The sequence below is a fragment of the Argopecten irradians genome, chromosome 5, assembly GCF_041381155.1.
Source record: "Argopecten irradians isolate NY chromosome 5, Ai_NY, whole genome shotgun sequence".
Taxonomy (NCBI): Eukaryota; Metazoa; Mollusca; class Bivalvia; order Pectinida; family Pectinidae; genus Argopecten; species Argopecten irradians.
In genome coordinates this window covers 37,555,776-37,580,920 of record NC_091138.1, presented here as the reverse complement: position 1 = coordinate 37,580,920, position 25,145 = coordinate 37,555,776, and the positions used below count along the sequence as shown (strand labels likewise).

At 37.4% G+C, this 25,145-nt stretch overlaps 1 protein-coding gene across 10 annotated transcripts in view; it reads right to left on the bottom strand.

Moving 5' to 3' along the window:
• Positions 1 to 1,573: 1,573 nt before the first annotated feature.
• Positions 1,574 to 25,145, bottom strand: part of LOC138323741 (PDZ and LIM domain protein 7-like) — a 42,157-nt gene continuing 18,585 nt past the window's right edge. For 4 of the 10 annotated variants that reach the window (XM_069268549.1, XM_069268551.1, XM_069268550.1 and 1 more), the window contains 12 exons: positions 22,410 to 22,506; positions 16,025 to 16,161; positions 14,990 to 15,117; positions 11,437 to 11,638; positions 10,273 to 10,470; positions 9,419 to 9,447; positions 5,578 to 5,847; positions 3,409 to 3,682; positions 2,715 to 2,901; positions 2,471 to 2,591; positions 2,170 to 2,285; positions 1,574 to 1,789 (listed from right to left, as the gene is read on the bottom strand). In XM_069268549.1, the coding sequence (XP_069124650.1) occupies positions 1,712 to 1,789; positions 2,170 to 2,285; positions 2,471 to 2,591; positions 2,715 to 2,901; positions 3,409 to 3,682; positions 5,578 to 5,847; positions 9,419 to 9,447; positions 10,273 to 10,470; positions 11,437 to 11,638; positions 14,990 to 15,117; positions 16,025 to 16,161; positions 22,410 to 22,506 (1,837 nt within the window). In that variant the 3' untranslated portion in view covers positions 1,574 to 1,711. Of the gene's footprint in view, positions 1,790 to 2,169; positions 2,286 to 2,470; positions 2,592 to 2,714; positions 2,902 to 3,408; positions 3,683 to 5,577; positions 5,848 to 9,418; positions 9,448 to 10,272; positions 10,471 to 11,038; positions 11,082 to 11,436; positions 11,639 to 14,989; positions 15,118 to 16,024; positions 16,162 to 22,409; positions 22,507 to 25,145 lie in introns of all 10 variants that reach the window. The other 6 variants (XM_069268553.1, XM_069268554.1, XM_069268555.1 and 3 more) reach the window with 6 other exon arrangements.

The window sequence follows — 25,145 nt, the reverse complement described above, 5'->3', positions numbered from 1 at the left end:
AAAATAATTAATTGCATCCCGAAAAAATTCCGTGACATTATATCCTATATGGAATGAAGTACTGATTGCGCATGCACCAAAGGCGAAATAAATTATTTTATATATTTTATGTGTTAATTAGGCATATATATACATGATTAGACACCAATTAATGTTCAAATGACGAATATGATTTTTGCTCTGTCAGCAGTGGAGCATCTTTAAAATGCATGTGAAAATAGTTAATGCTTAACAATACGAATATGTTATAACAAGCCATTGATATCAAAATAATTGAAATTCAAAATTGTTGTTAAAGAATAATAAAGACTCGCTTTGATACTAATAATGTGCATAGCTGATTTACACGTATATGTATGTACAGAAACTCCACACAAACTATGGTGTACAAGATAAACTAGCTGTTTGTTTTATACATCACTCACATCGCATACATCTATAAATACATTGTCATTTGGCTCTATACATCAACCTTCTTCTGCATGTGTTCACTGATATCCACATCAAGCACATTGAACCATTATCAAGTCTTTGTTACTGCAGTGTAATAATGCCATACATACACTATTTTTTCTATTTTACAGAAAAATAAGAACAAATGCTGCAGATTTAGATATGTTCAACAGTGATATTCTTTTAGCCTGTTATCTACGTTTTCAACAACATAATCATAATCAAGTTTAGTTCAAAATTCTAATAAAATACCCACATACAGTTAAACATTTTAGACTAAAGTTCAACTAGCTCTAATGCTGATAATGATAAATACTAATGACTAATTATTCTCAACTTACCAAGATCAATGAAGTTAAGAGGATAGTTTTTCTCCACTTCCATTATTATATATATGCTTCTAGTGGTAACCATAGCAACAGAAGAAACCGCGTCCAGATATTTTTTTATGGTTAGTGTTAATCTAACAATGCCAATTTAACCAGCCATTACTACAGAGGCCAATATTTATATTCAATAAGTTCTAGAGGCAAAAACTTAATAAGGCATTATATAGGAAAATATATTATGCTATTTTAAAAATTATGTATACGATTACAAAATATACAAAACATTCTTATTAAAATTTGAATACAACCCTGTCAAACTTAGTGACAGCTAGTCAGACGGTCACACAAGATCTTATCTCCAACCAATCAACACAGCTAGGACAAGATTAGTTTTGTGTTGTTTTGGCTTGAATCAGCTAAAACTCTGTAACATTTATAATTATCAATCGATGAGAATGTTAGGAAAAAAAATCTATAAATAATTTGGGAGTTATTTCCCCTTGTTCACTCAATTACACACAAATAAGCATTGAGGATATGGACAGGAAGGCTGTCTTTATTGCAAAAAGAGAATACATTTGGCAAGGATTAAAATGTATCACACATGAAATTAAAACCTGGATCTAATATACATTACTAATAAGGTTACGAATTTCCGTTCATTAGTGGACCAATTGCATAGGTGTTGTACCTTTTTTTCTCTGTGATGATTTGGAAAACAGTATGACTGCATCTATGACATTTTTAGCTTATATTTTACTTAAAAAATAAAATGTCCCTCTGAAGTATATTTTACTTAAAAAATAAAATGTCCCTCTGAAGTACAGCCTTGTTATGGTGTGATGTGACAAGATGTCCACGACAAGGCAGCCATTCTGGGCTATACAGAAGGTCTAGTAGATCGTCAACAGTAACACTTTTACATTGCTCTATCGTGCATGCTTCTTGCAGTATGGTTTGCCTGCCTTGGCATAGAACGGTTGTCCTTCCAGTGATATTTGGCAAGTCTGAAAGATGAAATAGGTGAAGTTTAGTTATCAAACCATTCATCGTCACCTTTGTTCATCATTTATTTTCAGCATCATGTATCATTAAACTAGCTAATTAAAAACAGATTTCAATAGCAGTCAGTATAGTTATACATTACACAAATAATTATCTTTAATTCCAAGTAAAAAATGGAATTATCAGGCCCTCAAGCTATGAAGCTTATAACTTTGAGGTATCATCAGAAGGTCACAACATCCTCAACTGTTGAAATAGACAATGAGTAAACACCTTGCTGGTATCTTTGAGATTTTTTCCTACATTTCTAATGTTCAATAAAGTTCCATGATTACTATAATCAGAACATTTTTCTTTACACACTCAGCTGAACAATACTCACCGAGCAGTTGAAGCACTCGGAGTGGTAGTTGCTACTCATGGCTTCAACCCAGCGATCTCCGGGCTCAATTGGGAAAGCACAGCCCTTGCACATAGTTTGGAACAATTGTTTCCAGTCTGAGAAAGAAGTGATATGAAAATTCAGCGATTTATGAATCACATTTACACACAATTCTACCATTCTGTCTGACTACTGACTCTTATCTTTTTAGCAATGGCAATAAAATTCTAATTTAGTATAATGGTCACAATATAGATAAAACAATATTTACCATGTTCACAGTAGAAAAATTAATACTTACCATGTTCACAATAGGCATGACCATCCTCCAGATGGAACTGGTTACCACCAATAGCCTGCTTACACTGGTGACAAGTAAAGCAATCAGGATGGTACGTCTTCTGCAGAGCATTGACACACTCCTACAAAAAGTCGAGAGTAATGTCTAAAACAAGGAAGTTGTTTACATAGACAAAACAATGGTAATACAGAAAATCGAGAAGCAAACTTTCATTTGGAAGTGACTGGATCCGTTATAATCTTACCCCAACAATAGGTTGGCTGCAGACGGCACATTTCGGGGCGAAGTAGGTCTCGTAGTCCTTTTCACAGTACAGGAAGCCACCTTCTTCTACAAAGCCGATGTCCAGCAGCTTCACACCACAACGGGGCTGGGCACAAACAAAATGGTCCGGGCACCATGTTTTGTGCATGGCCACCACAAACGGACCCCTGGAAATAACAAATATTTTACATCAGAATGAAACTCCAAGAAAATATCTCAAGATTAAAAGGAACAAAATTCCCCCTCCCCCCAGCAATATTTCAATAGCATGGTAGTGACTTTTAACTCTAAACAATTTCTTCAGTTGTAAGATAGGACCAACCAATTTTAAGAAGAAAACAGCAATCAATTCTTTGTATTCCCAATTACCTCATTCACACCTGAAGACACATTTAGGCTCATCTAAATCAAAGACTCGACCAGTCCATTATGGAATTTCATGGGTGAATTAGAAGACACATTTAGGCTCCTCTAAATCAAAGACTAGACCAGTCAATTATGGAATTTCATGGGTGAATTAGTTAACATCCATACTGTTGCTATCTTGGATATTCTACCTTAAGTCTGCCCCCTCTCTTCTGGGTTGGATGCATGTTTGTTTGTTGCTCACATAGGCCAGTTACCAGATTAATTACATACCACTGTATACCCCTGTAGAAGTGTAACAAACTGACCTGATGCTGTTTCCACAGGTTGAGCAAATGGGAACCCTCGCTCCTCCTGGAAGGGGCTGCCCCTCCTGGTAGACAGTGACATCTCCCTTTTTGCCCCTCACGGCTCCAGTTCCTGTCGGTCTTGGAGGGCCGCCCCCTGGACCAACAGGGGCACTAGGGGGTTTAGGCTGGACCTTGGGTACAAAGGCCTTGGGTGATGGGGCAGCAGCTTTGGGTCCAGATTGAGCCCAGGGTACAGGTGCAGGTGCTGCAGGGGGTGGGGTTGGTTTGGGAGCTACAATATAAAACCGTATAATGTAAAATTTTTCTTTTGTATATTGAATAAATTATAATTTTTATGTTCACATTTGATATGTTAGCAATAATCACAATTAAAAAAAATTGTAAGTGCACAAGCTGCTAGGTTCTGTGTTATTAGAACCTTTCTATCACCAAACTAATTTCGTCTATTTTACTGTTAATCATATTGCAGTTACAACATGCCTTCAGTTCCATCTATAGTACCAACATATGCATGTATCTTATTGCACTATTAATATAAACAGCACATCTGTCTCCTTTACTAAAGACAATATACTTGTGTAGCATGCGAGGCAGATTACTGTACTTCACAATTAAATATACATAATATACATTACATACATGCTCAAACGAGGAACAGTAATTGGTGAAAAACAAAATCATTTGCATGCAAAGCCAAGAAAAGAATACATTAATACAGAGGATTCCGCTTATTTGCATAGGTCATTTTCCAGAAGAAAATATGCAAATAACCGGAGTATTCGAATAGGCGGAGATGACATTTTTTTTGCACCTCCGTTTGACCCCACACATATGTATGTGAATAGGCAAATAGATATCGTTTCGTTTACTTGATTAATACGTAAATTATTTAATTAAAACGAACCACAAGTAATTATTTTCGAAGTTGTAAATCGATTTTAATTGTTTAATAACAAAAAATATTCCAATATTAGATTCTTGTTTACGTTAGATCGACACGTGTATTTAGTAATAATTTTACAGTCATGCAGCTCCAAGATCTTTGTAACTATTGTTTATTTGTCATATTTAATTTGTGTACCTGAAGCAGAGTATAGAATTTACAGGTAACTTATTCTGACTATGAAGCTACCATTAATTTACATTTTTGTCATAATTCTTCTCCAACGTTTCCCCCGTATTTACAGAACATCCTTTATTTTAATGTTGCTAGCATATATAGGTCTTAATTAAATTTTCTGTACTAGGTACATTGATACTATTGCAAGCATTATTTGTTATTTTGTATTGTTTGTTTTTTCTTCCAAAAATCTGTAGGCGATACAGACATCCTGAACTAAAATAAATGGTTTTACAGTGTCATGTATTTCACCATTTACTATTTGATCTTGTATCTATTCATATATCACACACCACATTTGAAGTAAATATGCTCATGGATAATGTGTACATCTAAAGGCTTACTATGAATATTTAATGCTTAAATAAAATTTTTACCTATGACAAGTTCCCTCATTTTGAGATGTTCCTTACTAAAATGTTAGATTGACCGATTGACTGAAGGGGTTTATCGTCCTTGTTCTGGTTATAACCAAGGCTAGGACAAATTGTTAGAGTTTTCCTATGTGATCTATCGGAGGGGAGATAACTCAAATTATCTTCTTACACTTCTGGCTAACGATTTTAATACAGGACCTCTTACTAGCATTGCCTTGCCTGTCTCATTCAAGTAAATGATGCATTTGGCCAAAAGCATGCAATTTCCTCCGTGGTTCCTTTTCAAATAGACATCACATGGACAAGACATGAAACCATTTCTAATCTCAGAAAATTATGGACTGATGCTGTACACATATTGCATATAAACACATTTTCCAGACAATTTTCCCTTTTCCAATCCAACACATCTTGCCTGGGAAATCCACAATGATTGGAGCTGGTCAGACAAATTTCCTGGAGGTTCAAATTTAGGGAAATATATCATCACCACACACAAAGCCAAAGGAGGACCATGCATTTGTGGGAGCAGATCCTTGTATCCTGTTTCCGCATGAGAAGTCATGCCAGGTCATACATCCACATGTATATACCATTTGTGAGCCTATAGCATCACATAGTGGACATGTAGCAGGGATGGAGCCAAAATCACGCTGGATACCCACTCACCCTCCACAGGTGGCGCCACCTGCGGCATGGGAGGTTCCGGTTGTGGTGGAGTTGGTTCCCGTGGAGCAGGAGGAGGTGAAGCCTGCATGGGAGCTAGTTCTGGAGGAACCACATCTTCTGGGACCTGGCTGACAAGAGGCTGAATCTGTGGAAGGTCTTGAGGAGCATCTTGGAGAACTTCAGACAGCCTCTCTGCGGCTATCTCTACCGGCAGATCTGGCCGCTTTGAGACACCAGGTACCCAGGAGGGCACTGAATGAGGAGCTACGGCTGGAATGGAGCATGACACATCCAGCATACTGCCTCACTTACATACTATAGCAAATATTACCTTTACCTTACCTTAATGTACTTGTTCAGGATTCATGATAGAGCTACATTAGAGTTAATAGTATTTATAAAAGAAACTATGATCAATTGTTAGTACAGATGCTGTGTATGAGTAAAGTGAATTTTATCTTTGGGTACATACAAATATTTCTACAAGAACAAAAGAAGCAAAACAGACAGACAAGCATTGTACATTTACGAACATTGCAAGTGACAATTATACATTAGCCACAGGTGCACAAAGGTCAGTGCTGTGATCTCTCTAGTCTACATTAAAAGCATTACAAGCAGCCAAGGTCTAATATCATTAGTACAAGCAATGGTCTTTGCTATCATTTATACAACTTGAAGCAATAATGGAAAATATCTAAACGCAAATATTATGAAGTGTACAATATAACAATTATTGTTAGTACTAGACACACTCAATACAATTGTCTTCCATCATTTGAAAAGAAAACATAACTGATTTCTTGAACTATTTTGATTCTTTTTCCTGTTGCAAGTAAATCTGTTAGTTATTTTCTGTAACAATGGTGTTCAGGTATTCTATTGCTATACAGACTTCTAAAATGGTATACTGAAAACTAACTCTTTATGTAAGCCATATATGCCCATGCCTACATATATTAAAGTAGGGTGGTATGGACATGGGTTATACAGAAGATCATTTATACAAGTAGACCTGCTTTGGAAAATCTGAACTTACAAAGTCAGTTTGTAGTCTGTTCAACACATATGTATAAAATAGAGTTCTAGGGGTTCCACTAATTCTATATATTACAACACATATGTATGGTATAGTTTCACTGCTTTTCAAACTTTTTCTATATACTATACATGAACATTGAGAATGATCTTTTTTCAGTACACTGATGTGTGTAGCACTAACAAACTTCAATTATCAAAATTCAAGATGGCTACCTGTCGATCATCTTGCTGACCGATCTGTCCCAAAATGCAATATGCATAACTAGGGTCGTAGGGGAACCTACATATAAAATTTGAGAAAGATTCCTTCAGTACTTTCTGGGAAATAGTGTTAACAAACTTTAACTATCAAAATCCAAGATGGCCGCCAGTCGGCTATCTTGTTGACCGATCACTCCCAAAATGCAATATGCACAAACTAGGGTTCAAGGGGAACATGCATATGAAATTTGAGAGAGATCCCTTCAGTACTTTCTGAGAAATAGCGGTAACAAACTTTAACTATCAAAATCCAAGATGGCCGTCAGTCGGTCGGCCATCATTGTTGACTGATTGGTCCCAAAATGCAATATGCACAACTAGGGCCCTAGGGGAACCTATATATGAAATTTGAGAAAGATCCCTTCAGTACTTTCTGGGAAATAGCGGTAACAAACTTTAACTATCAAAATCCAAGATGGCCGCCGGTCGGCCATCATTGTTGACCGATTGGTCCCAAAATGCAATATGCACAACTAGGGCCCTAGGAGAACCAACATATGATATTTGAGAAAGATCCCTTAAGTACTTTCTGAGAAATAGCGGTAACAAACTTTAACTATCAAAATCCAAGATGGCCGCCAGTCGGCCATCTTGTTGACCGATCTGTCCCAAAATGCAATATGCACAACTAGGGCCCTAGGAGAACCAACATATGAAATTTGAGAAAGATCCCTTCAAAACTTTCTGAGAAATAGCGGTAACAAACTTTAACTATCAAAATCCAAGATGGCCGCCAGTCGACCATTTTGTTGACCGATCTGTCCCAAAATGCAATATGCACAACTAGGGCCCTAGGAGAACCAACATATGAAATTTGAGAAAGATCCCTTCATAACTTTCTGAGAAATAGCGGTAACAAACTTTAACTATCAAAATCCAAGATGGCCGCCAGTCGGCCATCTTGTTGACCGATTGGTCCCAAAATGCAATATGCACAACTAGGGCCCTAGGAGAACCAACATATGAAATTTGAGAAAGATCCCTTCAAAACTTTCTGAGAAATAGCGGTAACAAACTTTAACTATCAAAATCCAAGATGGCCGACAGTCGGCCATCTTGTTGACCGATTGGTCCCAAAATGCAATATGCACAACTAGGGCCCTAGGGGAACCTACATGTGAAATTTGAGAAAGCTCCCTTCTGTACTTTCTGAGAAAAAGCGGTAACAAACTTTAACTATCAAAATCCAAGATGGCCGCCAGTCGGCCATCTTGTTGACCGATTGGTCCCAAAATGCAATATGCACAACTAGGGCCCTAGGGGAACCTACATGTGAAATTTGAGAAAGATCCCTTCAAAACTTTCTGAGAAATAGCGGTAACAAACTTTAACTATCAAAATCCAAGATGGCCGCCAGTCGGCCATCTTGTTGACCGATTGGTCCCAAAATGCAATATGCACAACTAGGGCCCTAGGGGAACCTACATGTGAAATTTGAGAAAGCTCCCTTCTGTACTTTCTGAGAAATAGCGGTAACAAGAATTGTTAACGGACGGACGGACGGACGGAAGGACGGACGGACGGACGGAAGGACGGACGGACGACGGACCACGGACGAAAGGCGATTTGAATAGCCCACCATCTGATGATGGTGGGCTAAAAATAGAGTACTAGGGGTTCCACTTATTCTATATATTACAACACATATGTATGGTATAGTACACTAGGGGTTCCACTTATTCTATATATTACAACACATATGTATGAAATAGTACACTAGGAGTTCCACTAGTTCTATATATTACAACACATATGTATGAAATAGTACACTAGGGGTTCCACTAGTTCTATATATTACAACACATATGTATGAAATGGTACACTGATGTGTTCCACTAGTTCTATATATTACAACACATATGTATGAAATAGTACACTAGTGTGTTCCACTAGTTCTATATATTACAACACACATGTATGGTATAGTACACTAGGGGTTCCACTAGTTCTATATATTACAACACATATGTATGAAATAGTACACTAGGGGTTCCACTAGTTCTATATATTACAACACATATGTATGAAATAGACCACTAGTGCGTTCCACTAGTTCTATATATTGCAACACATATGTATGAAATAGTACACTAGGGGTTCCACTAGTTCTATATACCTATTACAACACATATGTATGAAATAGTACACTAGTGTGTTCCACTTGTTGTATATATTACAACACATATGTATGAAATAGACCACTAGTGTTTTCCACTAGTTCCATATATCACAACACATATGTATGAAATAGTACACTAGTGAGTTCCACTAGTTCTATATATCACAACACATATGTATGAAATAGTACACTAGTGAGTGTTCCACTAGTTCTATATATCACAACACATATGTTTGAAATAGTACACTAGAGGTTCCACTAGTTCCATATATCACAACACATATGTATGAAATAGTACACTAGTGAGTGTTCCACTAGTTCTATATATCACAACACATATGTATGAAATGGTACACTGATGTGTTCCACTAGTTCTATATAAACACTAAAGTGATATAAAGTAATACTTGCTGTACATACCTGGAGGTGCCTGGGGAGGGGCAGCTGATCTGTAACGATATAAACACATAATCATTACCTGTGCCATCCACTTTTGTTTACTTATTGAGCTATTGTTTGAAGTCATCATTAATAAAACTGTTGTCTTTAATATTTATAAATTATACACTGGTTGCATACATCAGATCGTGTTGGGATCAATGCCTTCAGATAAAACTGGGATTCCCAGTCATTTTATTTATAATATTTATAAATTACCACAGAACAATTAATATTCTTTCTAAGTATTTTTTTTTCAATCTTTATTTGTATTCTACTACTGTTGAGCCATTATATATCACTAGCTAAAATTGATGGAATTTAGCACTGAAATATAATCATACATTTAAAGCTAAAAATTCTCAAAAAAAATACTTTGAGTGAATTAGTAAGTTTTGTTATTGAACAGTTTGTATCACACTCGTATCATTTTCGTGAACACCATCAGGCAGCGATGCAGACATGCTATTTATAGAACATACCTGGTACACATTGGGTTAGTTATATAGTGTTCATTGCTCTCCGTGACAGTATGTATGAGTGTAGGATTTAACCTTGAAGTCTGTTTTCCCTTCATGCTTGAAAGCAAAATAACATGATAAATACAATATCACTTGTCTACCAGACTTAAAGGACTTGTTTTTTATTCTCTCTTTTTAACCAGTTTGCAGCCAAAATTAATGCCCCTAGATAAAGACTTTGTGTGCAAGTTGTGAAATGTGTTATCTAGTGAGAAGACATTCTGTTTTAATGCTTTCAAGATTAAAGTAATACAAGATATATGACCGGTGAAGCAAATAGCTTGGTGAGATTATGTAATGAACATTTTTTTTTACCCTGGTCCCAGCTGTTGCTGTAAAATCTGAAATGTCCGTGACGGATTAGATTTGAAATTTTCATCTTTTTTAGGAGGGGAAGGATCATCTTGTTCGTGTACAAGTTTAAAAGTTTCTGACGGTCTGTAGATTTTTCGGCCAAAATCGTCCACCTCCTTTTCTCCCCCGCTGCTTGTATCTGAGGAGTTACCGTTGATTCTGAAAAATCATGTGCATGCAGGGTTTATCAAAGGATGGTCATGCTAGGGTATCATACGCTAATAGAGATATATACAGAGGCAGGGAAGATAACCAGTACAGCCCTCCCAGCTTCAGCATATTTCTCCATAGAATTACTACAGAATGCTATAGGTATATATATATATGACAAACTAATAGTTTCACCTATACAAGTCATGTACAGAGCAAGATATATATGAATTCCATGACAACTGATGGAAAGGAAAGTTACACAACTGAACTATATGGTATATTCATCCAGATTATAAAATCTACCTGAGAACATCTTATGGGGATCATGCTTTTGGAGGTCTACACTAAAGCAGTCTACTATAGGTAATGAAACTAGTTTTGGAATGTCTAAATGACAGTCAATATGTTTTGGGTATGGGAGCCTAGATAAAACTCTGTATCTCATGGTCAATGTTTTTTCAAACCAATGATTAAACCAACACAACAATTCATATCTAGATTAATCAAGATATAGACCATTTTCTTGACTACATCAAACTGTATGCAGAATCAACCAAATATATATGTGATGTACCTTTTCCAAGGTATGGCAGGCTGAGAGGCCCTGCGAGGGAACTCTGTAAAATTACAAATCAAATAATGACCTATCCACTTATGTGTCCCCATGGTTGGCCTCTTTATCTACAGCTGACAAGTACCACACTGACCTAGATCAAAACCATTGGTGAATTATGTCATTTTCATTAAAGATGTCATTGATTGAAAATTTCATGATGAACACAAATAATGTGCATGAGGGCATTACAAGTGTTGCCCTAGGTCAGTAGTGGTTTTTCTTAGCCTTAGATGAGGTCAAGAGGGCAGTTCTCGCTTGTACATAGGCTATAAATATAGCAGTATATATGGGCTATAGTGAAGCAATGAGTAGATAGCCTTGTATATGGGCAGTATATAGGCCAGATGGAGACAAACCTTTGGGTCTGGAATGAACTATTGGTGCTCTCACTGCTGTACAGGCCTGCTGGTGAGTTGAACTGAGTGACATGGTTGAACTGGGCGACATGACTGGTGTTGAGAGCGGGAATCCCCGTGGCTGCTGAATTGAGGGGGGAGGGGCTGCGCCTATCAACTGGCGGGTTAGTTGTCTGAATGGGGAGTAAGGCTGAGGGAGGATCTGAAATCGGCATGCAAACATCTTCAACAATACAAAGTGGTATTCAGGTTTGTACCTTTGTACTGATGTGGTTTTAGATTGATATACAAGTAAATTAAACATTTTTGTTTCAAATCTTCTGACGATTCAGCATGAAGTTTTCTATTTCTATATTGTCACTGTAGATGTATTGGGTACTACATGTATATGTCATTATACACATGTGTAGCATCTCTATATATCCTTTCCCAAATGAGAGTTACTTCCCTTCTGTCTGTATGAAGAAGACTACCCTCACCAAGCCCGACCAATTTCTAAACATGACATGTTTTCATTTCATCAATTAGATAACTGTCTCTTACTCCAAATGTGACAAGCGGTTCTCCATCAATAAGACAGTCCCCATCACCTAAATGTGTTTCTTAATTTCCTTAATAGTGACAAACTATTTCTTTTCATGTCAAAATGAGACAGAATCTCAACTGTGACAAATTGCCCCCTCCAAAATATGACAACCTATCCCCTCTTCTAACTATGACAAACTGCCTCCTATCTTGAAGGTAATAAACTGTCAATTTTTCTCAATATGACAAGTTGTCCCTTTTCCTATAAGTGACAAGATTTCTCTTTTCCAACATAGCATACTTCTTTTCCTATTCATTCCCATCCCTTAGATACAATGCCCCCCTCTTCCTACCCAGCCCCTTCCTTTAGATACAATGCCCCCCTCTTCCTACCCAGCCCCTTCCTTTAGATACAATGTCCCCTCTTCCTACCCAGCCCCTTCCTTTAGATACAATGTCCCCTCTTCCTACCCAGCCCCTCCCTTTAGATACAATGTTCCCTATTCCTATCCAGCCCCTTCCTTTAGATACAATATCCTCTATTTCCTTACCAGCCTATTGCATACTTGACTTATTCCACCCGGTCCCTTTCCTTAGATACAATGCCCCCATTTTCCCACCAGCCCCTCCCTTTAGATACAATGTCCCCTCTTCCTACCCAGCCCCTTCCTTTAGATACAATGTCCCCTCTTCCTACCCAGCCCCTTCCTTTAGATACAATGTCCCCTCTTCCTACCCAGCCCCTTCCTTTAGATACAATGTCCTCTCTTCCTACCCAGCCCCTTCCTTTAGATACAATGTCCCCTCTTCCTACCCAGCCCCTTCCTTTAGATACAATGTCCCCTCTTCCTACCCAGCCCCTTCCTTTAGATACAATGTCCCCTCTTCCTACCCAGCCCCTTCCTTTAGATACAATGTCCCCTCTTCCTACCCAGCCCCTTCCTTTAGATACAATGCCCCCATTTTCCTACCCAGCCCCTTCCTTTAGATACAATGTCCCCTCTTCCTACCCAGCCCCTTCCTTTAGATACAATATCCTCTATTTCCTAACCAGCCTATTGCATACTTAACTTATTCCAACCGGTCCCTTTCCTTAGATACAATGCCCCCCTTTTCCTACCCAGTCCCTTCCTTTAGATACAATGTCCCCTATTCCTATCCAGCCCCATCCCTTAGATACAATGCCCCCCTTTTCCTACCCAGCCCCTTCCTTTAGATACAATGTCCCCTTTTCCTACCCAGCCCCTTCCTTTAGATACAATATCCTCTATTTCCTAACCAGCCTATTGCATACTTAACTTATTCCAACCGGTCCCTTTCCTTAAATACAATGCCCCCCTTTTCCTACCCAGTCCCTTCCTTTAGATACAATGTCCCCTCTTCCTACCCAGCCCCTTCCTTTAGATACAATGTCCCCTCTTCCTACCCAGCCCCTCCCTTTAGATACAATGTTCCCTATTCCTATCCAGCCCCTTCCTTTAGATACAATATCCTCTATTTCCTTACCAGCCTATTGCATACTTGACTTATTCCACCCGGTCCCTTTCCTTAGATACAATGCCCCCATTTTCCCACCAGCCCCTCCCTTTAGATACAATGTCCCCTCTTCCTACCCAGCCCCTTCCTTTAGATACAATGTCCCCTCTTCCTACCCAGCCCCTTCCTTTAGATACAATGTCCCCTCTTCCTACCCAGCCCCTTCCTTTAGATACAATGTCCTCTCTTCCTACCCAGCCCCTTCCTTTAGATACAATGTCCCCTTTTCCTACCCAGCCCCTTCCTTTAGATACAATGTCCCCTCTTCCTACCCAGCCCCTTCCTTTAGATACAATGTCCTCTCTTCCTACCCAGCCCCTTCCTTTAGATACAATGTCCCCTCTTCCTACCCAGCCCCTTCCTTTAGATACAATGTCCCCTCTTCCTACCCAGCCCCTTCCTTTAGATACAATATCCTCTATTTCCTAACCAGCCTATTGCATACTTAACTTATTCCAACCGGTCCCTTTCCTTAGATACAATGCCCCCCTTTTCCTACCCAGTCCCTTCCTTTAGATACAATGTCCCCTATTCCTATCCAGCCCCATCCCTTAGATACAATGCCCCCCTTTTCCTACCCAGCCCCTTCCTTTAGATACAATGTCCCCTTTTCCTACCCAGCCCCTTCCTTTAGATACAATATCCTCTATTTCCTAACCAGCCTATTGCATACTTAACTTATCTTAACTTATTCCAACCGGTCCCTTTCCTTAGATACAATGCCCCCCTTTTCCTACCCAGTCCCTTCCTTTAGATACAATGTCCCCTATTCCTATCCAGCCCCATCCCTTAGATACAATGCCCCCCTTTTCCTACCCAGCGCCTTCCCTTAGATACAATGTCCCCTATTCCTTCTCAGCGCCTTCCCTTAGATACAATGTCCCCTATTCCTATCCAGCCCCTTCCTTTAGATACAATATCCCCTATTTCCTAACCAGCCAATTGCATACTTGATTTATTCCACCTGGTCCCTTTCTTAAGATTCAATGTCCCCTATTTCTGTTCAGCCCCTTCCTATACATACAATGTCCCCTATTTCTACCCAGCCCTGTCCTTTAGATACAATGTCCCCCTTTCCTACCCAGCCCCTTCCTTTAGATACAATGTCCCTCTTTTCCTACCAAGCCCCTTCCTTTAGATACGATGTCCCCTATTCTTACCCAGCCCCTTCCTTTAAATACAATGTCCACCTATTTCCTCCCCAGCCCCTTCCTTTAAATACAATGTCCCCCTTTTCCTACCCAGCCCCTCCCTTTAGATACAATGTCCTTTACATTTAATGTCCTTTAGATACAATGTCCCCCTTTTCCTATCCAGCCCCTTCCTTTAGATACAATGTCCTTTAGATTTAATGTCCCTTAAATACAATTTCCCCCTTTTCCTATCCAACCCTTCCTTTAGATACAATGTCCCTCTTTTCCTACCCAGCCCCTTCCATACATGATTTATTCCTACCCCACCCCTTTTTATACATGACTTATTCCTCCCTTACCCTGTCCACTATCTATGGCTTCCTGTAGCGTCTTGAATGACTTAGATTGTTGCGTGGCTGATGTTGGTTTGTCCTCTCGTTCAGCATACCGTTGGGCAGCAGTCTGGAAATCGGCGGCTGCAGGCTTACTGCATAGAGTTACACACAGTTAATCTTCAACGCTCAACATCAAAATGTCCCACTCCAAAAAGTTTAAATCAGACATATCAACAGACATAAAGGATAATGGTTCAAAGAAACATTTTATAAATATCACAAATCATGCCAAAAAGAATACATTTATCTATATCATTTGAAAGCACAAAATTCTCCCCTCCTTTTGATCGCACTCAAAACATTTTCATTGATCTTTTCTCATACTGTATAGAAACCTATGGGCAAAGTAAAAACATTTGATCCTGTGGAAATTTTTAAAACTCCACCGGGAATCTGGGGGTCAAATCTAAAACAAAGCCATGCAAACAATTTAGCTCATTCCAAGGAGGTTTCCTTTAGTCATTTGTAACTCTCATTGACAAGGATGGCAACAAAAACAGAGATCAGTTTGGGCCATTACCAATCAAAATCACTGTCTTCAGTTTGGTTACCATGGTACCATTAACATCTATTTTCTTTATCATGAAAATCCGTTTGAGTTCCAAGTTGTACAAACACACTCGATTAGGCTCTGAAGATATAGTTTATAACCTTAGGGTGTGCCAGACATGGAAAAGGTGCAATTGAAAGTTACAAACGACTAAAAAATATTGTTTTTTTTTTAAATACATATACAAAAACTAACAATTACATAACTTTCTTACAACAACCCTTGTACATTCCTACAGAGGTTTACAAATATCATAAATCCTTGTAGAAATGACAGTGACTGGTTGTTGGGCGATTTCTGTACTGTAGCTATGCTTTAACCATATATTTATTCTGCTGACTTGAGGCAGATCTGTTGCCCACTATCTGAGGAAGCCTAACTGGACAAACACTTAGCATGCCTGTGGTTAATACAGAAGAAACATGAAGGATGCTGCCTTTATTACTCACGGTGTCAGAGTTATGTTTTGTGTCTGTTGTGTCATGGTGTTGATTTGGGACTGGAAAGTGGAGGGTTGGGCTGGCGGAGGGGCCGGTGCCTGAGGCGGTGGTGGAGCTCCATAGGGACGTGCCGATGTGTTGAAATTCTGTAATACAACAGAGACAAATTAATACCAATTATCAGTAGTATTAAATAGACTAGAAATATCCCCAATATTTTAAATCAGATATGACTCTTTCAGAGATGAAGAAAATTGCAAATGTCTGGAAATTATGTTAGACAGAAATGCCCTTTATAATAATGAAGTAATGATAATTATAAATGCCCCCTATATTGTGGGAATGTGTGCATTAAGGCTTTGTCATTCTGATGTACTTTTTTGCATCATTTCAAGACCACAAAATGATGTGGGTAAAGTACAATTCACCATCAATTAGTAGCACATCTGAATAGTAGGTTATCTCCCCTTAGTCTGAATTATTGACTCAGACATGCCATAGAGACCGAAATCAATAGTTTTTGTTTCATTTCTCTGAGATGCCATCTAAACCAAAATCAATTTCAACTTACTTTAATTACCATATTCACAGTAATTAGGACACATGTCGCTTAAAAAATTGTAACAAAGAGGGGCTTATTAGTGAACAACAATGTAAGTTGTAGACGGAAAATGTCAACCATATTTTAACTCTTTCTGTACTCATGACACATTAAGTATGTTCTGTAACAATAAATATGTATATGCCTTTTAACCTTTGAGACACATTATCATGTCGTGATTCACATGTAAAAGACTCGTTAAGTAATATGGAATACAATGCTGATGTCAGAGGCATCACATGTTATAAAACATTGTTAAATCCATGGGATGGGGACAGTTATACAACTTCAACTCATCTCAAGAAAAGGGGAGGGGCGCTTATAGGGGGAGGGGCACTAATTACGAGGAATTATATGTTACGATGGAGACATAATCATAAGTTCATACAGTACCACACCACTAACAATATACACTGCAAGGTCACATAGTTAATATCTGGATGTATACAATGTATAAAGAAACAATCTATAAACCTTATAGGAAAGATCATCAGGAAGACAAGATTATTACCGGACAGGGGTCTCAAGTGTTCTAACAAGGACATGGTCTATGAGTGGGATATCGTCTGAAAATAGATCCGCTCAGGTCATTTTATAGCTAAATACACTAAAGAAAATATACTTTATAAACACTGGTTTTAAATGAAAGGTAATTTTCCCTAAAGATAGTCTTGGGAATTCACCTGTTTGGAATATGGATATATTCACTACTCTTACCTTTACTGCACTTCAAATATAATTTTGAAATTAAAGTAAATACTAAATGCAATATATTGTACTTGCAAATTAGAAAAAAGGATGAAATTTTTATCATGTATTGTCTATGTAACTAGTGATATTCATGTATATAGCCACAGTACTTGAAATAATACACTAAAACACCTGAAAGAAGGAAACTATCAGTCTATAATAGTAATATTTATACGAATATATATCACCACCGGTTATGATGACTAGATTAATCACCAAGGCAACAGGCTACGTCTGTAGGTACTGTATTATTACAAGGTGTTAGTACATTTCTGTGGTAAGTGAAAACAGACAATACAGCAGAGGTTGGAGTAACATTCCTCTGACAGATAAACACCTAGCGAGACCCCTGCTGGTATGGAGGCTGCCAGATCTGATGACTAGATAAGCCAATCATACTCCTACACACATGTTTGTTTATTTGTTTATACATTTCTACAACACTGGTGAAAAGGGTTTAAAAAGGGAATGTTCTTTATGATACTTGTTTTTTTAATTCAAACATTGGCATGTATGGCTGATAAGAATTCTCAGCTGTAATTCTAACACTAGATTATCTCCCCTAATTATACATTATAACTTTTCTCTGGCTGAGTAGGGATAAGGGAATCTGGAATAGAAAATATTACAATGAGCCTAACTTTAAAGGGCCACTACCTTTCTGAAATGGCTTTTAATTTCTAAAATGGGAATATGAAAGGAGATCAATAAATTTGTTGAGTCGCAAAAGTTGTCAACTTACCGTTAATACTACACATATCACCTTCTGCACAATTTGATTTAGATAAATAAAATGTTAATTCTCATAATGCCGGTCCTGCTGTCATGCTTAATGCTGTGCAGTAGTGGACTATCACTGCGCCAGATAGCAAAACAAAGGAAATCTTGCATATGTTTGGTTTAACCTCACCTTAGGCCATCAGTATATATTTTCTGATGTTATTAATGTTTTTATGAAACATTTATGTTTTGCTCCGAAAAGGTAGTGGGCTTTTAACCACTGCTACCCCAATTCCATCACATACTATATACTATAAAGGGCATGAAAGTTATGGAAGTGGAGAATAAAACTGCATGACCAGGTCAATCCACATATAAAAAGGATAGTGAGACAACCAAGATATTAATACTGCATTAAAGACTTAATACCTAAACATGAAAGGTTATTAGTTTGATTTCAAAGTGTGCTGGGCACTTATTGGGTTGGATACCGTACAATACTACACTCATCAAAGCAGAATCATAACACAACAAGTTATAGCTATAGGTAATAATATAACTGTTGTTTTGTATATGCCATGTTTCTAATTACTCTTATATTTCTACGAACATGAAACGTGTATGAATCATCCGATGCCAAATATCTCGTGCATCTAGAAATGACACATCAGAACGGGCAAACAATACATTATTATGTAACCCCAGGTTTTCCGTGTTGATCCATTGAGACCAACTGTAAGAACTTCCTATGTAGTTTTATTTAAACCTTCAACTACCTTTACGCTGCAGTATTGTTACAAATATAATATTAGTGCAGACGATCAATTTCTATTGTTGTATTGTGAATGAGTTCCACACCTCTTACAGCGTCTACATTGAGTTTATATTATTAATGCTCTGACTGGGAAACACAGCTGACATATCAATATTATAAATATTCCAATTATTTAAAGAATGTAGGCCTGAAAGCATTAATCGGAAAAAGTAATATCCTGTCTAGAAATAAACTTGTAATGAATAACACCCAATGAAAACCACAGGAGACTTTTAAATGTGAAAGTTTGACAGCGGCTGACGTATCACAGTCTGTAATCACCTTCAATGTGTCAGAACAGTATAGACATTGTATAAAGTGAAAGCTGTCCTAATCCCTCCCTATATAGATTGACAAGAGATATAAAAATACATAGAAATATAGCTGTCTCATTAATCTATGTTCGGTCTCTATTTCCCCCTATTTATTCATCAAACAAATTGAAACCGTAATAATATTAGCCCTGTTAAAATGATAGATGGTCGTGTCTGTTAGAATTCTGTGTATACAATTATACATGTATACAGGAATCTGATGAGTACATAGTACCTTGAAGCCACACATTTGTAAAACATTTTATAAATCCTGGCCTTCCCTTCATTATCTCACCACCTGAGGCTTTGACTGTTACAGTGATATTGTATAGCACATATCACATTCCGTGGGTATAATACGCCTATGCACCTATTAATTAATGACACATGTTCGGGGAAATTTACCAATGATCTATAAAAAGATTTCCGAAAATACCTCTGTTGCACATCTATATACAAAACATCCTAAACACTTTTCATTAAACACAGGCAGTTCCAGGTAATTGGTCGTAGGGAAGCACTGACTCTAGTCTGATTCTATTGAGAAGGAATGTGCGTGGGAGGCCAGTGCCATTTCCCCCAACATCTACAGCTAGTCTGACAAATATCTAATCAGGCTTACCTGTCTGATAAAATTCTAATTCTACCTTTTATATTAATAACCATTAATTTGTCAGGGGGTAAATTGGTTTTTAAATGTTTCTATACAATACATTTGATGAAATTAAGCCCAGATGCATGGCGTGTTAATAACCATTAATTTGTCAGGGGGTAAAGAGTGGGGGAGAGGATGGATGGGAGGAGGAGAAATAACACTATTGACATGTTGAAAGGTAAATTATATTGCTGCAGCACAAGGCCTCAATATTCTAAAACCAAAGATAAAGACTGCATGACCTTCATGCTAGGAGTTCAATTTTGTTATGGACATTTGTTTTATTTTCACCAGAATAATTGATGTGCCAGGTTTTGGTTTGTGAAGAAAATCTGGAGTACATATAGATAGAAAACAAACAGCCAACAGTCAGTTATACTGGTTGTAACCCAGAGGTCCAGGGCTCTAGCTATAGTATTGGGCTATATTGAGGACCTTATATAACAAAGCAAGAACAGGTCTTGATCCAACCGAAAATCATTTTTAGGAGCACATGGTCAAGTAATCTAGTATCTCTCCATAGAAAATCTAGTATCTCTCCATAGAAAATCTAGTATCTCTCCATAGAAAATCTAGTATCTCTCCATAGAAAATCTAGTATCTCTCCATAGAAAACCCTTCAAAAACATAGTTTAGTGTCTCAGCTCTTGTACCACCCTTTACATACCTATTATTGTCATCAATTGATTGACTTTACTTATTTGGTCATAGCTATAGGGACAGTATATCTGTAGGTATAGGGTATATTTTCCATTGTAACATGTCAGACATAAACATCTTGGAATCATATCACATGAAGTCCATGTTGTAAACACAGGTCCATAAACACAGGTCCATACTCAGTAAGAATACATTAAACATGTACCCTACAATTTCATACATCTCTAATCTTTATATGTAAGAGTTCCTTTCAAGCTTTTGTGTATAACTGGAGTAAATAGTGCGACATATTTAACACCTACTACACCTTTTGATGATCCCTAAATGTTTTATTCATACAGATCCAAGCTGGATTTCACATCAATTTGACAAGGATTTTTTTCCTTGTAAGACTGAATGAAAAACTTCCAGGTCATCAACCATATATAGATGCTGTTTTTAATACCCGTCCTAGCCTGGCTAACGAAATAGGCTAAACAGCTAGCTATCTGATTTATCTCTGCTACCTGTGTAGCAAAAGCCCTTATCCCTTCAGGAGTAAACTGTGGGCCAATACCCTACCAGCTACTTATAGAGCCTTTTAACAAGACTCTTGTAAAATTACCATGGAGAAAAGTGTAACTGATACTGCTGGTTACCTGTGACAATTTTCTGCCTTACAGAGTCCCATCAGATAAACACAGAAATAGACAAAGTCTAGTTAACTTCTAAACAAATGTTCTACACGATATCTCTACAAGTGAAAACCTACCAGATGTCTGTAGGTAAAACCTTAATGCCTCGCCTCCATCAAAAGCAGGATACAACAAGGAAAGGATGGGCGTGGGTAAGATTATTTTACTCCTACCCCATCCCCCATCCAACCCCAACCTCCCACCCCATCCTGATGGGAAAAATTGAAATGTTTTTGAATAAGTTACATAATGATTCTCTCACTATTCTGATGAGTCTCGATATTTTCTTTGTGTAAAAGGTAAGTAGACAACATGTAGCAAGCTAATAAAGCTAACAAGACATTTGAATTTAAAGGAAAAGGTAAATACTTGACAGAGACCCAGACAGCTGATGATATCACCTATACTTCTAGTGGTACGCCACTTGACAAGACATTTTTTGTACCCTTAAGTACATAATGTCAATCTATATGTAAACATTGAAGAGGTCATGATGTGTAACCCCACCTAACATGCTAACGACCTGGATAAATCGATACCATTACAGATTCATGGCGATAACTATCACCTAAGAAACTGATTATGATATTACCAGTAAGATGGTCAGTTGAGCTAGGGATATGGCCCTAAAGAATGGAACATTCAGCATCAGCAAACGTTTAGCACTGTTTTCACTGAAAAAGCTGTTATCAACTGTACATGGCCACAGATGTTTGATCTCAAGAAGTAAATAACCACAAAAATCATACATATTCCATAATGGTAACTTAGGTATACTCTGATGGTAATGATTATAAAGTATTGTATGAAGTATCCTATCTTTACATATTACAGAGCTACCTCCCTTGCAGGTTAGTATCTATTGTGACGTCATTATTCGAGCAGATGACTCTGTAATATAATATAAAGATCAAGAATTCTTGTCATGCCCTTCCCTAAAATGACATGACACCTATCTCTAGAATATAAGAGTAATCATTAAGTTTGCATTATATTTTCTAGCCAATACAACATGTCTGCCATTCCATTGCCTGAATTTCAAACTAAGTGAGATAATCTAGAATATGACAATTCAGATGAGAAATTCTTCATGTCTGAATGATCCTAAATTCAAACCAGGGGGAGATAATCTAGAATATGACCATTCATATGAGAAATTCTTATCAAAACTTCGTCGTTTGACCAGGACCTCCAGACAATACTTACTGAAGAGGAGTCTCCAAACTGGATGAGACCTCCAGCCTTGTTGGGAATAGCTGGAGCAGAGAACTTCTCATACTGGTACTGGTGGGGTGGGGCACCTCTGTAACACAGCAATTAATACATAATCAATATACAAATATAGAGGACGTCATCCCCCTCCCACATCCATGTATGTAGGAGAAATTAAATCAAGGAAAGAACAGAGGATTAACAATATTAAGTAGAGGTAACGGGAAAAAAATATACACTTGTGGTTTAATACATTTTTAATTTCACAGAAAGTAAAAAGCACCATTAAGCAACTTACTAAATTAAGGGTTAGGTTTTAACGCTGTCAGGGTTATATCATGACAAATATTTAGAACCTGAGATCCAAAAGTTACATTTAATTTTCACCGTGTTTTGTCTTGTGTACGTGTATCAGTTTCTATAAATGCTTATGTAATTGGCCCCACGGATCTAAATATGGATTTGTCTATAAACTACCATGCATTAGTATACAGGTACATCTCCACACCTGGGCTGCAGGTTTGGCCACATACGGTGGTTCACCTGGTCATGCTGTAATCGTGTTTACCCCATGCTAAACTACAACGTATCCATTATATATAAAGATCTCAGGTACGGGACACACACATCATAGACCATAGTCACGTAAAGGCTTGATCGCTCACTGTATACCCTCTCTATTTAATATATTCCTTTCACATATATAAATTAAACATTTTAGAATCTGAATGACATAATGAGTTCAAAGTTCCACTACCTTATCCGGGACTAGAATGTCAACGACACAATAACGTTTTGTAGTGTATATAGAGAAGCTGATTTATATACCGTTATACACTTGGTGATAATATAAGCCTGCCTCTCTGAGGTAAGTCTGTAACACTTAAGAAAATCACCCCGACTAGTATCCTAAGTAAACCTATCAATTAGTACATAGGAAACAAATGTAAACAATGTATTCTATAGTTGCAGTCAATTGTGGTCAGTTAGCCTGACCTTCAACTCCTAATCCCAGACAGGAGTGACCACATATACATGGTTCTATATCTCCCCTGGTTTAGCTCACTGATATTCCAGACATAAATCATGATAACATACCTACCTGGCTTAGAAAATGTTACATACCTGTTTTACTTATCAATGTTAGATCTACCAATATCACTATAGTTTCTTCTGACTCACAATCTAGCTATGTATACTATTTTTTTTTTCTACCATATATTCTGGAATAAATCCCACCTAGAGTATTTGTCACTGATTTATACAACAGTCAAAAGTTTAAAACAGAGAAATTGCAATAAATTAATGTTTTACTTTTTAGGCTTTGCCAAACTCTATCAGTATTTCAGATTTAAGTCATACAGATAAAAATTTGCTGTCTATTTTTATCAGCATGGTATCAATCTGCTAGCATGCAGAAATTCCAGCAGAAATGAACATTAATTTACACAGGAAAGTTTTCCCTGTCATCAAATCAAAGATATTGTCATAAAACTAACATATTCCTCTTAACAAACAATTGTTGCCATAGAAAACCTAAAATAAGGCACAGAGACAAGTTGAAGTTTCAAATGAAATTCAAGTTGATTTTTTTAACATAATGTAGACCTATGTTTTGATTGTTAATTACATTATAGATCAGAAATGAGTTGTAATTTAATTAATGTTTAAATTCTCTTTGCTGAATAATGGAAACTGTATGTTAAAAAGCAACTGTAAATGGGATGGAGCATCAACACCAAGGGTTCCGTGCAAAACTTTTATTTCGTTTACATGTTTCGGATGGCTAGGCCAACCGTCATCAGAATTCTGATGCTCCATTCCATTTACAGTTGCTATTCACTATCGTCTATGGGGCGCTATTGAATACTTTTAGTATCCACCTCGGATTCCTCCACCGAATCTTCGCCGACCAGCACCCTCAGGACGTTGGATACCTCCGCCACCCCCTTTATTTACATTGTATGTTAAAAAGTACATGTGCACTTAGCCGGTTGAATGTGGACATTTTTTGTTTTTCTGATAAGGACTAGCTGCTCCTTAAATAATCCACTTGGTTTAATCTACACCCACATATTAAACAGTATGTAACAGGCCCAACTTATACATGAATAAAACAACAATTTTTCCACACAGGTTACAAGTGCTAGCTCATACATCTTCTGTTATTTCACAGAATGGTCTAGCGGTTATACACAACAACAAACAGAAAAATACTAATCACCTCGCTCAATATTCCAATCTGCTTTCTATAAAAAATTTAAATTAGTTTACTTCATACGTCATTTTCTGTCGTTACAAAAGTCAATGGGTGATATATATATTTCACTCAAATAGCGATATATTACATAATTATAAAAACTTCAGCAATCAACAAATCTAAAACTACCACTTTTGATTGAATACACATGCACTTGAGGAAACAATATTCCTATCTTTGCATATTACAGAGTTATCTGCCCTTGCTGGTAGGTATCGATTGTGGCATTCTTAGCTTCTGAGCGATTATTACATCATTTCATCTGAAAATTATGACGTTATGCTCACAAACAAATATTGACAACACAATCAATGGCTACCTGCAAGGGCAGATAACTCTGTAATATGCACAACCCATAAAGTGTTAGTACTAATTTGGGCCAGCTTCTCCATCTAAATATATATCTACATCATGTCAATCATAGAATACAACCATTCCAGTCCCTCATCCAGCCAATGATACAAAACTCT